General features: G+C 35.4%; 1 protein-coding gene across 1 annotated transcript in view; it reads right to left on the bottom strand.

The window, feature by feature from the left end:
• The window catches only part of LOC131850291 (U5 small nuclear ribonucleoprotein 200 kDa helicase), a 53,171-nt gene that overhangs the window by 18,349 nt on the left and 19,135 nt on the right, over positions 1-15,687 (bottom strand). Inside the window, exons 14-25 of the mRNA XM_059200501.1 lie at positions 15,500-15,606; positions 14,914-15,031; positions 14,120-14,217; positions 12,983-13,145; positions 12,201-12,378; positions 11,343-11,504; positions 10,457-10,592; positions 9,529-9,760; positions 8,442-8,619; positions 1,834-1,940; positions 1,067-1,291; positions 398-579 (exon numbers count right to left, since the gene is read on the bottom strand). Of these exons, the coding sequence (XP_059056484.1) occupies positions 398-579; positions 1,067-1,291; positions 1,834-1,940; positions 8,442-8,619; positions 9,529-9,760; positions 10,457-10,592; positions 11,343-11,504; positions 12,201-12,378; positions 12,983-13,145; positions 14,120-14,217; positions 14,914-15,031; positions 15,500-15,606 (1,886 nt within the window). The remainder of the gene's footprint in view (positions 1-397; positions 580-1,066; positions 1,292-1,833; positions 1,941-8,441; positions 8,620-9,528; positions 9,761-10,456; positions 10,593-11,342; positions 11,505-12,200; positions 12,379-12,982; positions 13,146-14,119; positions 14,218-14,913; positions 15,032-15,499; positions 15,607-15,687) is intronic.

Genomic DNA, 15,687 nt, shown 5'->3' with positions numbered 1-15,687 from the left:
CGGTGCAAAATTTCGTCGGTTAAATAGAAAAATGGCAGTTTTCAAAATGTACATTTTTTACAAGATAATCATTTAAAGGTTTTTTTTTATTTATTTTTCCCTTTAAAGTTTTAAATTTACACAAAAGTATTGTATATCATTTTAAAAGTATTTAGATAATGATTAAGACGGCGTGGTTAATTTAATTGACTTATATAAAAGGAGGCAATTCTAGATTCTTAATTTAGAAAAATGTCATTTTTCTACTTAATCGACGATTTGTATTCGTGAGTAAGATTCTTTGTAACCGTCTAGATGTTCTATTATATCATTTATTTATTAACCTTAACACAAGCTCTGTTTAATTTGGCACCAGATGGCGCTGAGTGAATGCAATTAATTTAATAATTAAAATTACCTGTCGGATACCACCCGAAGGAAGTACTGTGGTGGAAGCGGTTCAAACACCGGCACGAACAGCTTCACCTGGTGCTCGTCCTTGCTGTACTTCTCCTTGAGGAGGAAGTACTCGTGGTGGAGCACCACCTCGCTGTCCACGTCCTCCACTAAGATCCAGAACGCTTCCGACTGGCCGTGGATCTGCAAGAAATATAAATAAACTAGCTGACCCACGCAACTCCGTCTGCATTTCATTTCCCCACCTTTTGCGATATTTTTCATTGCAGCTCCGCTCCTATTAGCATTACAGCTTTAATTTTAGAAATAAATATTACAGAATATGGAAGAAATTGGGTTTAATCTGCCCGAAAAGGATGAGCAAGTCATCGACGTTAAAGCACTCACTGTAATCTGGATTTATATACGAAACTAGCTGTCCCAACAAACGTTGTTTTGCCTTAAAATAAAAAATAAATTTAGGGGTGGCCTACCCCTAACATTTAGGGGGATGAAAACGCTCACAAAATTTCAGGAGAATCGGTCAAGCCGTTTCGGAGGAGAATGGGAACGAAAACTGTGACACGAGAATTTTATATATAAGATATATATAATATAATATCTTATATATATAAAAGATATAAGAAACTACAGCGTATGTTACAATTTAATGTAATTAATTATAACTCACTTTATCGTCCCACTGGAAATCCGGCGTGATGGTCAGTTCCACTCGCAGCGTGGAGCGCGTGATCGGTTGTATGTGCGTCGACAGCTCCAGCTTCGGGAACTGATGCACATATCTGTGTATCATCTTCCCAAGTTTGGGGGCGCGGACCAGTTCGCCAATCTCGTTGGGTCCCAGCTCGTACAGCTTCTCCCATGGGAAGTTCTTCTTCTCCAGTTTCTTCACGACCTGTAGGTGAAAATGGTAATTTTCTTCAAATCAGTTAATGCTATATTTGATGTGTGCTATATTTGAAGTGGCAACCTTCGTATAGACGAAGGTTGCCACTTCAAATAGCTAGTATACATATAGATGTATACTAGCTATGCCCGCCACTTCGTCCGCGTGGAGTAGAAGACGAATCACAAATTTCCATATAAACTTTCATCCGTTACTTTATTTTACAAATAAATGTCAATGTTTATTTATATTTATGTAATCAACAGCCTAAAAAACAAGTTTCAAGTTTCTAGCTTTAAAAATTACGTAATACTCCCATACAACCTGTCGTCTCCCCTTTCAACCCCTTACAACCCTTTTTTCGCCCATACAACCTGTCATCTCTTCTCTCAACCCTTTTCGCATTAAAAAGTAGCCTATTTTAGTGTGTGCATTAAAGAGTAGTTTTTCTCAATGTCTAAAGTATCTGTGTAGTAAACTTTATTTAAATCAGTTCAGTAGTTATGGCGTGAAAGCGTGACAGACAGACAGAAAAAAATCTATCTACTGACCTCCTCCGGCATCTTCCTGAACTGTCTGAGTGGTGACATCGACTGCCACATCCGCCTGTCCACCATTTTACATAGCGCCAACGTCTTATCAACTAGCTGGGCCCATCCTGTAAAAAAAAACTACAATTACCAGTGTCTCTAGTACCAAACTAAGTCTTATTTATACTATAGGTACTAAACACAACTTTTTTTAGCTAGCTGTCCCGGCAAACGTTATTTTGCCTATATACATTAAAATCGCTATTAAAAAAATAGGGGTTGGTAGTAATATTAAAAATCTGTACAAAAAATAAAAAAAATGTTAGGGGTGGACAACCCCAATCACTTAAGGGTATGAAAAATAGATAGTAGCCGACTCTCAGACCTACTGAATATGGATATAAAATTTCATAAATATCGATCAAGCCGTTTCGGAGGAGTATGCTAACTAACATTGTGACACGAGAATTTTATATATGAGACTAGCGACTCGTCCCGGCTTCGCACGCATGCTATACAAATCTTTGAATTTCTCGTCTTGTTCTATATTATAACACGCATGTATTATATAGTCGAATTTTTAATTAGACGAAGTCAACTGACGTTTACTGTGTTGTCAGTATTTGATGAAATAAAAATAGTGTTTTGACAAAGTGAATAATTTAAAAAACTCTTGAATTAATGGAATTGCCTCGATTGTCTAGTCTAGTGAATAGTTAGTGTGCCGAACTACGGATATCGGGTACGGGGTTCGAATTTTAGCCATGCTTTATACATACCAACGAGTTTTCGCCGACTATGTTGCTATAGTATCTACCTATAATGAATACCGAGTATTTAAAACATAAAGAAAAAAATTGCGAGGTAACTTTTAAGACTGTCCTATTTACAATACATCATGTAGTTGAAACTATAGATGTATACAATATAACAATATATATGTAATAAGCCGTCAAAAAACTGATTGTAGTTACATACCACTAGTAACTTATATCAGAGCACTTTTATACAATTTTATTGTAAAATAGAAATAATATTCTTTTGTAGTTTGAAATGATTAACTATTCACACTCATTGATCATTCATCTGACCGAGAACTGAACGCATCACTATTACTTTCAATATGGCAACATTATTTTACAAAGTGACATTAGCTACTGTCCGTTAGCTTCGTCTAATTAAAAATACGTCTATACATATAAACCTTCCTCTTGAACAACTCTATCTATTGCTGAAAACTACATTCAAATTCAAATTCAAAATATCTTTATTCATGTAGGTCTATTACAGACTCTTGTGATATCGTCGGTTAAACAGAAAAATCAGTATTCAAAATGTACATTTTTGTCTTGTCTTGTAGATATGAATGAATAGAATGTGGAACATCAGAACAACTGTCACAGCAACATGCAGACTGCAACACTATGTCGGGCAATTACACATCACGTACATCAACATCCATTGTCACTTTTGGAATTCAAACAAATATACTACCCAATGTTGTTAGTAGTCACCACACATGTAAGAATAACACTGTAATATATTCAGATAGTATAGGAATAAATCTAGGATCACTCATGAATAACTGTTTGAGCGAACATATCCAAAACAATTGTATGCCGAATGCCCCATTTAGTTATATAGTTGATAAAATGTTAAAAATATATATATATATATATATAAATAATACACAACTATTGTGTTATTATAAAAATAGTTTAGGTATCACTCAAAATGAGTTGATGAACTTATTTGAATCTGTCTTAAATATGAAAATTAAAAAATTTGTAATATGTACATTTCCATACTCAAAATCATTATCAAAGAATAGAAATAATTATATCTTTAAACTTAACACTCATATATATATAATCATGAGCTGTTATAATGACAACATTCATTGTTTTGATACAAATAAATTTGTAAAAAAATTTACATATGACTAAAAATACTTTGTATTTGTCATATTTTGATAAAAGACATATAGCTACTTTGTTAGCTTATAATATACATAATCCTGTTATAAGTAGTATAATACGGGTACTTATCTATGACTGCACAGTTTTTAGTAGTTTTACTAATGTTTCCAGTGCAACAATCTTTAAACTTAAGTAAAATACAATATAAGAGAATCAAGCCATCACAACTAAATTTAGTACATCAAAATATTCAAGGCTTTCTTGGCAAAGAATTAGAGATAGAATTATTTATAACTTGTAAATTTAATATTGGTACATTGTATAGCCTCTGCAGAACATTGTCTTAAAACAGTCCAATATGATATTTCAGTTACCAAATTATGAAATATTGAGTACATTTACTCGGCAAATTTCAATTAGAGGTTGTTCAATTATTTTATTAAAAAATAACATTAAAGGGAAAGAACGTAAAGATATTGTAGCACTTTCAAATGAATGCATTATAGAATTATCATGTGCAGAACTAGAGAAACACATAATTATATGTGTGTATAGGCCTCACTAACTCAGACTATGAAAAATTTGAGTCTACCATGGAAGATGTACTGAAGTTAGCATTCAAAAGTAACAAATTTATTTTGGTATGTGGGGATTTCAATATAGATCTTCTTGTTGATAGTCCTATAACTAATAAAATTAGAAACCTTTTTAAAAGTTTTGATCTTGATCATATTTTCTTTGAACCTACAAGGATTACGTCCACTACAGCAACATGTATTGATAATATATATTGTAATTTTAGTATTTTAAATAAATCTATAATAAATACATTGCCGTCAGACCATTGCGGACAAATAGCAACATTCGCATGTAATGAAAAAAAAAAAAGTCGAGATTATATATAATCTCTACAGACCAACAACAGCATTTAAATTACAGAAATTTAAAATCAAATTAAATGAAAGTTTACAGTATTTAAAATTTGACAATATTGATCCAAATATATCATATAGTCGTTTTTTCGATATAATAAAAAATCATTTTGATAAAAATTTTACAGTAAAGAAATTTAAACTCCATAATTCTAAGTATGCTGAATGGTCAACGTTAGGTATTTATATAAGTAGGAAAAATATGTATCAACTATATGATATTAGGTCCTATTTGCGTGATCCTATATTCGACGAATATGTTAAAAACTATTCAAAGATATTCAAAAAAGTATGTATGGCTGCAATAACACTTCATTTAAAAAATAAAATAAAGTCTTCTAAAAAACTAAAATAAAAGCTACCTGGAATATATATAAATACGGAAACAGGTAACACTAAGTCGCGACAGTTAGAATATGAGGTAAAAGCAGAAAATGGCGTCGTTATTGATAAAAATGAACTTGTTGCTCAAACTTTTGACAATTTCTTTTCCACAATACCTCTCAAAGCTACGGAAAGGTTAAACTCGTCACCTAGTCTAACCGCAGAAACATTATATAAAATACTGTAAGTCCAAGCGTTTATGACTTTCATTTTCACCATATCAGCTGCTCCTGTATAATAAAAACATTCAACTCTCTCAATCTAAAGGGCACTGAGGATATCTGGGGTATGTCAGTTAGAGTAATAAAAACAGTAATAAACGAAATTGCTTCACATTTAACTGAAATATTTAATATGAGCATTGATCAAGGTATCTTTCCAGATCTAATGAAAGTGAGTAAAATAATACCGCTATTTAAATCTGGTGACAAAGACAATATATCAAATTTTAGACCTATTTCAATTTTGCCAGTATTTAGTAAGATTTTTGAAAAGATATTACTTACACAAATGTTAGCTCATTTTAATACACATAATTTACTTCATAAACAGCAATTTGGATTTACGAGCGGACGGTCTACCACTGATGCAAGCATTAACTTAGTACAAAGTATTTTCGGTGCCTGGGAAGATTCACAGGATGCCATTGGTGTCTTCTGTGATCTCTCAAAAGCGTTTGATTGCGTCGACCATAGGACCTTATTGCTTAAACTAGAACATTACGGAATTAGAGAAAAGTCCTTAGAACTCATTGGATCATATCTGTGCGATAGAATTCAAGTAGTAGACATTAAAGGAAGCAAATCTAAGGGGTCATATATAAAAATGGGTGTATAAAAGGAGGCCCCAGGGTTCTGTTTAATCTTCGGCCCATTTCTTTTTCTTGTTTACATAAACGACTTACCATACCAGTTTCAAAATATACTTGACATTGTATTGTTTGCTGATGACACATCACTTATTTTCAAAGTGAAAAGAAATAATAAGGATTTTAGTAATATAAATAATGCTCTTGAAGATATTCTTAACTGGTTTACATCAAATAATCTAGCGCTTAATTCAATGAAAACAAAATGTGTTAAATTCTCTTTACCAAATGTAAAACAAGTAATGACAAATGTTAGTTTGAATGATCATGTTTTGGACTTTGTTGATGAGACTTCTTTTCTTGGTATTGTAATAGATAATAAATTGCAGTGGGGACCACATATATTCACACTGGCCAAAAGACTTAGCTCGGCTGCTTTTGCTATCAGAAAAATTAGACAGTTAACTGATACTGCAACAGCGAAGCTAGTGTATTTTAGTTACTTCCATAGTATAATGTCGTATGGTATTATATTGTGGGGCAGGGCGGCTATATAGAATATATATTTTTATATATATAAAAAAGAGCAGTTCGTTCAATATATAATTTACCGTGTCGCGAATCCCTTAGAGAACGCTTTAAAGAAACAGGTATCCTTACTGTTCCCTCTCAATATATATATGAAAATATAATGTACGTACGTAAAAACTTAAATTTATTTACAAAGAATAGTCACTTACACGGTTTTAATACAAGGAATAAAAATAAATTAAATATGCCTAGTTTTCGTCTCAAAAAAGTAAGTACATCTTTCATGGGACATTGTATACGTTTTTATAATAAATTGCCCGATAATGTTTTGAATTTAAATGAAGGGAAATTTAAGATACATGTAAAAAATACACTTTGCGCTAAAGCTTATTATAAAATAAACGACTACTTGAATGACTACAATGCGTGGACTTAATTACTTACTTATTTTAACTTTGAACTTAATTATTTTAACATTTGTTATGAGGTATATAACTTTCTCATTGACATAGATAGATATGTAATAAACACTAAAGAAACTTATCCTAAATTTAGTAATGACATATTGTAATTTAAATATTGTAATGGGTGAAAACTGTGATTGGTACAGTTTATGCTGTAAATAATATAAATGACGTAGTGGAGTAACTTGAAACAGTCATGCTCGCTATAAAGTTCAAACTTGTGGCGGCGTGGAGGGCCGGGTCGATGTGCTCCCTCTAATATGGTTGAGTGCAATGATGGCTGGCTCATCCGTCATACTCGTGTACGGGTGCTGCTTGTGGGGACTGGTCTGTTCAGGTTGCGAACACTGATTAGATTTTTTGATTTTTTTGATTTTTTTTTATATAGCATATGCTGGTGGTCACTCTATTCTCCCAAATTTGAATTTAAATGAAATAGTATTATTATAAATATGTACAACATTAAAAAAAAAAAATACGAGCTGAGTTTCTTGTCAGTTCTTCTCATCTCGAAATCATTCCGAATTGACGGTAGATTTGACATATCATAAGAGTCTGTAATAGACCTACATGAATAAAGATATTTTGAATTTGAATTTGAATTTGAATTTGATAAGCATTTAAAGTTTATAAATTTATTTAAATTATTTTTCCCTTTAAAGTTTTAAATTTACACAGAAGTATCATATATCATTTTAAAAGTATTTAGATAATGATTAAGACGGTGTGGTTAATTTAATTGACTTATATAAAGACAATCAAACTTCTAATTTTAAAAATGACATTTTTCTATTTAATCGACAATGTGTCGAATCTACCGTCAGTTCGGAATAATTAAAATCCGTTGAGTAATTTAAAAATATTTTATAAGTGGACAACAGCGGTGGTAACTTTGTTTTATACTACGTGAAGATGGATTAAAATGGAATGGGGCAAACCGGGGCCTAAACCGATGCCGGGTGCACCATTACAATACAGCTTGGATGCAATTCCAACTACCTGGGACCCAGGGGGCCCGTAGTATCATCCTTATAAAACAAATAGTTGCTATACACGCTATTGCCATCCAGCTTGAATGGCATTCCAGACCTCTGGAACCCCAGGGAGTCCGTAGTCCCATTCATGACCTTAACCGAATAATATGAATACCTACATTTTTTTAATTTATGTTGCACTTTGGAACCTGGAACTGGTGGTACGTATAGTTTCGTAATAATAATAGTAACAAAGTTTTTGTATATTCCCTTGTTGCTGCTTATAAATAAAACATACATATATTTCAAATATACATATAATTACTAGAAGACCCGACCACGCGTTGCTGTGGCTAAAATAATATTGCGACCACAAATTGAGATGTAAGCTATTCTATCTTTCAAGTTAGATCAAATTGCACACAATGAGCAAATTAAATTTGCAATCGGTTCAGTAGTTCAGGGAGTCCATCGCGGACAAACAACGTGACACGTCCTACACGCCATTGCCATCCAACTTGAATGCCATTCTAGTCCCCGGGGATACCAGTGGGCCCGTAGTACCATCCTTGACATTAACCGAGCGGTACGTATAAATACTACATAATTACACTCACCTCTGTGTAAGACGATCTCGAATATCGCCCGTAGAAGTCGACATGCAGACTGCGTTACGTACACCATATCCGCCATCAGAGCGAACCCTTCCAGCTTCAACTGTGATATGTACGCTTGTAGGAGTACGTTTATTTTGGCTGACGGCTCTTCAATGCTCTCCTTGATTGGTATTGGTACCTAAAACGTATATATATTTATACTAGTCGCCCAGTGATCGAAATTCGACCATAATTTGAACAGTATTAAGATCATTGGGCTCTCTAAAATATGGTCGAGCGCAGTGATGGCTGGCTCATCTGTCATACTCGTGAACGTGTGCTGTTTGTAGGGACTGGTCTGTCCTAATCACTACAACTGATTTAATCTTATTGTGTATTTATATTTGACCTTAACAAATTAGTGCTAGTTGGTAGTTTATATTCACACGTTTCGACTTGAAAAATGTGAACTTACATGGATTATTTAAAAGAACCGAATGACTATTCAAAAGTGCTTAAATTAAGTTTATTTGAATAAAGGTTTTTCTATTCTATTCTAATTCAGATTACTGCTATGTTGCGAGGTAATAATGCGATGTTGTCCGTTGAGACGATGTATATTACAGATGATAATGTACTGATAAAATGTACTTAAAAATATTGATCTTATATACTATATACTATAAAATGTAAGGGGTGACACAGTTTAGACACGGCAGTGCTTAGACAATATTGAGTTTGTCTTACTAGCCCATAATTAAGTACAAGTGTTACATATATCTAGGTCCCTGTACACAATATTCTTTTTATATTTGTATATTGAGCGAGCAGTATTTCATTAATAACCAATATATTGTAATAAATAATAAATGAATTTATTATGATTATGTCTGACATTCAGTAAAACTATAGACAAATAATTTTAGTCTATTCTCAATTTGACCAGACTTACAATAAATAAAAGAGTATCTCTATAAGAGATTGCTTTGAGTGATATACATGGTAGTGTATGCAATGTTTTTTTAATGATTTCATGTATTCTTTACCAGCTTTAGCTTCTAGCCCTGTGGTGGGCCATTAGCTCATTTCTCACAATTTCTCAACTCACCCTCTCCATTAGCTTGTGGAGCTCCAGCTTCTCCTCCTCCCTGACCGTGATGTTTCTGAACTCGGCCGACAGGGAGAACACCCTGAACAGCTCGATCTCGCCGAGGGTCGGCCGCAGCAGCTGGTTGTACGACTGCATCGTCTCGTATGTACAGTAGAAGTGGGACGCGATACGGCCGAGTTCAGTCGGTTGGAAGTGGCCAGACTTGCGCTCGTACTTGATCAGACCCGCTCTGAATTAAACAGGCAAATTTGGACTTTAAAACGAAGGCAATATAATCTATTTCAGTTAAATTCTAGATGATATAATAAGGAAATTTACACTTTATGACAGAAAATCATTCATTCTCACTCATTTCAGTTAGCGGCCGAGTTCAGTTGTTTGGAAGTGGCCGGACATGCGCTCGTACTTGATCAGGCCCGCTTATAATTAAACAGGCGAATTTGGACTTTATAATTAAAGCAATATAGTTCATTTCAATTAAATTGGTAAATAATTGGAATTTACATTTTATGACGGAATTATAGAAATCATTTCAGTTAGCGGCCGAGCTCAATCAGCTAGAACAGGCGAATTTGATCTTTAAAACTAAGGGCATATAGTTCAGTTAAATTGGTAAATGATCAGGCCGACTCTGCATGGGACAAGGCGATTTATACTTTATGACAGAGATTATATAATTTATTTCAGTTAGCGGCCGAATTCAGTTTGTTGGAAGTGGCCGGACTTGCGCTCGTAATTGATCAGACCCGCTCTGAATTAAACAGGCGAATTTGGACTTTAAAACTGAGATAACATAGTTCATTTCAGAAATAGATTCTTCCTCACCCACAGCCTCATAACATGGGACCTCGGGGGGCCCGTAGTATTATACAGATTTAACCAGCCTATAGTTATACCACAGGTTATAAAATAAATTACTACTCACTTGTCCAGCAAGTTGGCAGCCGTGTGTATAAGATCAGCTCGGTGCAGCTCCAGGAGTGGGTCCTCCTGCAGTTTCTCCGGTGTGATGCCGTACAGAGCGGGCTGACGCAGCATACGGATGTACAGGTACGTGTAGCCTGTCGTATAACATATATGGGGTGTTATTAAACTATTTATACAGGTTGTTAAAAGTTATCAACATTCCTTTTTATAGTAGAATCTCTTGTATAAGCAAATATGCCGTTTTGTGTAAATTGGCTTTTAAAAACTGCTGGAGCCCCTTCTTACACTAACATATGATTGGTACTATAAGGGAACACTGCATTGCTTTAACGAACCTAAATAAATACACATTTACATATGAACACATATTCATTTTCTTTATAAAAAATTATAATGTGTACCAGCACATGAAACAACTGATTATTATTATTAACTTTAGACGACTAAATTTGTATATTAAAAAATTTGACTGTGTGTCCGTGGAATTCTCTCCCACCTTCTAAACAACCGATTATGATGCGGTTTTTTTATTTTGAAAGCTGAGGTGATCGAGATGGTTCTGAGATACAATTTATGAAGTCAACGTCTTTTATTAGAAGCGATAGAGATTTTGGACGGATGATGGGCATTTACTTCTTAAAGATTTTATAGTTCTTGTTACGTCAGGGGTTATTTCATTAGGCACATTGATCTTAGATGAAAAAGTGTAATCAATCACATTTAAAATAAGTAATCATGTTGCTAAGTAACAGTTTATATGTAACGTGCAACTGATCGGAACGAGAATAAATTATATTTACTGCTGGATATGTATCCACTGAATATCTCCATTATATTTTACTTAATTTGGTGGTTATATTTCAAGGCAGGGGTATAGTACTGACCGAGCCATGTGACAGCATCCCGCAGACTCTGCACGGACCCGAGCACCACCTCCGCATTCAGCATGTCAGGGAGCCGCCCCACCAGCTGAGACTCGATCGGCAGCTGTTGGTTCAGAAGCGAGAGGTAGTACTGCAGCTCTGAGTGGTTCGTAATCAGGATACCTGCAGGAAAGAGAGATCATTTTATAAAATTACTAGTTACTCGCCCCGGCTTCTCACGGGTGTACATGTATTTTATATATAGAATAGAATAGAATAGAATAGAATCTACTCTTCAATATCTTAATAAATCATACTACTAAACTACTTGGTTCCTCAGAAATCACTATGTTGGTAGACAAAAAGTAAATAGTTTTCAGTTCAATAGTTTCGAGATTATCTCAAATATACACACAAAATTTCAATTAATATTCACAAGTTTCTTGCTCATTCTTCCTATAATGAGTCTGCGTTCCGAATGAAATGTACAATAAAAAAAAATTGCTCTTCAAAAGTGCTTATATTAAGTTTATTTAAATAATGATTATTTCTGTCCTAAGATGAAATATGTTTTTAAAATAATAAGATTGCTTTTAGCAATAAGACCGCCTTATTGTAACGGTACATGTGTCCTTTGTTATATTGTTTGTGCTTCTTCTTTACTGTATGTTGCAAATAAAGTATATTCTATCTATCTATCTTGTTGTATGTTGATGGAACGGTGCTGGAGGAATGAGGTTGTGCAGTTCTTGAGCACATTTACCAAAATGGAGCCAATAGAAGACCGCTAGACAAGCCACTTTACGTCGGCCCTTAGTATATTTGTACAATAGTCCCTAATTTTCAAAGTAATAAAAAAGAATGTAATATTGTGGTAACCTTCTCCCTTGGTATCGTACTGGGGCCGGCCGGCCCTCCCCAGCATCTGCAGCACGTCGAGCGCGCCGAGCTCGCTCCACCTTCCCTTCTCGGGCGAGTACACCTGCGTGCCCTTCACGATCACCGTGTGCGCCGGCAGGTTCACGCCCCACGCCAGCGTCGCCGTCGATACCAACACCTGCAACAATTATAGTTATTTTTATCGAACGCTCTAATTTAATACTGTACTGTAATTTCACTGCCTAACCTGCACCCTACGACGGAAACACGTCTTACAAAGCAAGCTGCTTGGCAGCTGAAATGGGTGAGACTGAGGTATACACGCAAACTAGTTTTTACAGTCTACCTCTAGTTATTTTAATTTATAAAAATCCCGTGTCACGTTGTTTGTCCGCGATGGAATCGAAAACTACTGAACCGATTTTTATTGAATTTTATCTACTTTTTTCCCTAAGTGATAAAGGTGTCCCAACCCAAAAATTATGTCTTTAATTTTTGACATAACGTTGTATGATTACCATAATAATGTTGTATGATTTTACCAAACAACCCTAAAATTTTACCCTTCAAAATAAAAAAATCATTTATTGATGTAGATTTTAGCCACTTATGAACATCAAGTTTTTTTATTAACATTTATTATCGTTTAGTTCAGTATACAGACACTCAACTGAATTTCATTTTTGATAGTCAGTTTATTTATTATGTACTTATATAGGTGTCTATGTCTTTTATATGGCAATATGTTTGCCAGGACAGCTAGTTCATATACAAAACCTTACCTGTATGTGCCTATCAGCGAACAGATCCTCGACGAGTGTTCTGTCCACCCTGCTCATGCCGGCGTGATGTATCGCGAACCCGTACGGCAGCAACTCACGGAGTTCAGGGTTCTTCACCTGCTCCGCTTCAGTGCGGAGAACCTCCATACTGGCTGAACCCTCCCTGTGATAACATTTTTTTTATCTTAGGACAATTCACACACCTTCATCTAGTACCATGCTATCCAGGGCTTGTGTTATGGGTACTAGACAACTGATATAAATACAATTTTGTAAACACATACATAATAATTATAGCAAACACCCAGACCGATACAAAAAATCATACTCATGAATACAAATGTTTGCACCTTGCGAGGAATCGAGCTTGCGACCATTGGCGGTAAGGCGATATGCTAAACCGCTTATTATTATTACCATTTCTTTAGAACATCATGGTATAATTGCTCCCGTTGATATGGAGCTATCTATAAATTATAATCACACAATTTTCATTACTCTTAACTCCTCCTGTACCATTCCTATCTCTGTTACGGTTTGTCAATTTACGAGAATCCGTCATTCTTGTCACAGTTGGTCACATTTTAGTTCTTTTTCACCGTTGGTCACATTTTCGAGAGTCCCCGTCCATGTCACAGTTGGTCACATTTTAGACTCCCAACTCTGTCACAGTTGGTCACATTTTAAAAATCCCGTCCCTGTTACTGTCGGTCTCATTTTCGAGACTCTCCGTCCCTGTCACAGTTGGTCACATTTTAGAGACTCCCCGTCCATGTCATATTTGGTCACACTTTCAAGACTCCCACGTCCATGTCACGGTTGGTCACATTTTGGAGAGTCCCCCGTCCATGTCACAGTTGGTCACATTTTAGACTCCCAACCCTGTCACAGTTGGTCACATTTTAAAAATCCCGTCCCTGTTACTGTAGGTCTCATTTTCGAGACTCACCCATCCCTGTAATGGTTGGTCACATTTACGAGACTCCTCCGTCCATGTCACGGTTGGTCACATTGTCGAGACTCTCCCATCCCTGTCACAGTTAGTCACATTTTAGAAACTCTTTGTCACAGATGGTCACATTTTCAAACTCTCTCCTGATGTTATGTCATATATTTGAAACTCAACATGCAACTCACCTAAGAAACTGCCCCAGCGTGTCCTTCTCCAAACACATGTCTCGTATGGCTCGAGCTGTTTTACCGGTCTCCTTCCGCGAATGCACGAACACGAGAATCTAAAATGTATAAAAACAACGGTTGATTTTCTTGTTGATTTTGTGACGATGTAAATGTAGCATAATGAAAACTCAAAAATACAAATAATCTCTCTGAATAGTCATATTTTTTCATTCTTTTATGATTCGGACACAGACTCATCACAAGAAGAATGAACAACAAGAAACTTGCGTGTTGCTCTTTTGATATTTTTTTTTCTTGGGTTGTTTGACCTACATAGATCTATTGTGCTCACCCTTTTTCGCTATCTACCCGTCAGAGACACGAATGAAAGGATATTCTTAGGAGCGACGGTTTTTATCTCCTCAGGAAATAGTGTAAGCTGCTGCTCTTTTAATGAATGTATGTATGAAATTTTAAATAAATAATTACACAATAACAAGAGGCATGCGATAATCAACCCCTCCGATCGATCCCCCGTCCAATTCAAACGGGGATCGAAATTACGACGGCCTGAGCCGAGGATCGAACCCCTAGTGGTGCCCTCAGACTAAAGTCGTATCCGTCAGGCAGGAGTTGGCCTTCAGCCGCTCCATAAGTCCTTCCGCGGGTTTGGAGTGCCATCTGCACTCGCCCCCTAACGTCCGGTGAAGCTGTAAAGGCCAGCTACGGCCAACCAAGCATTAGAGTAGTCCGAAAAAAAAAGCGATAATAAACATAGAAATTGAATTAATTTTAATAGATACTCTGCTTACCTGATTTCTACCGGCATGCTCCATAGTCTTCTCATACACTATATCGTTCATTACTTGAAACCTTTTCAGTGCTTTCTTCTCTGTCACACCTATGTACTGCTGTTCCAGTGCTACGGGCCTGAGAGAGAGAAAACATAAGTTCTATAATTTATTTATCTGGCAACATTAATAACCTTTTAGAACAATAGCATCTCTGTTGAATTGGGTAATTATAGAGATTATTTTTCTAATATTAACTGGTTTATTCCGGTTCTATTGAGTTAATTTAAATAAAAAACGAATTCACAGAAAATGTAGAAACGCAGAACAAAGTTAAATGTACAGAGTACACTAGAACCATAGACTACACATATTATACATAAACTCGACCAAAGACAATAGCCACAAATATTATAAGAGTCATCCAAGTTATCTGAATGAATTTTCACTAAAACCTGTTTTAATTACTGTCTTGATTTAAATAAAAAGCCATTTCATAATACAGACTCACATTCTGTAGAATGCACAGAGTACGTTATAACCATAGACAACAAAGTTTAAAACGACCAAAAACAAGTCACAAATACTATAAGAACCGTGCAGTCACCTGAACGAATTGTCGAAGTAGAAAAGCCCCTGCTCGGGCTTCACTCTTAGGAAGGCAGCCACGTCGCTGTAATTTGGCAGAGTCGCAGACAAACCCACGAGGCGGACCTAAGATAAATAGACATGATATTATTATATACTATCTGTGCCCGCGATTTTACCAGCGTTAAATCAATAAAAATATAGCCT

The sequence above is a fragment of the Achroia grisella genome, unplaced genomic scaffold (genome assembly GCF_030625045.1).
Source record: "Achroia grisella isolate CSIRO2021 unplaced genomic scaffold, CSIRO_AGI_Agris_v1 utg719, whole genome shotgun sequence".
Classification (NCBI taxonomy): domain Eukaryota; kingdom Metazoa; phylum Arthropoda; class Insecta; order Lepidoptera; family Pyralidae; genus Achroia; species Achroia grisella.
Note: the sequence above shows the minus strand (reverse complement) of the source record. Positions and strands in the feature narration are given on the sequence as shown.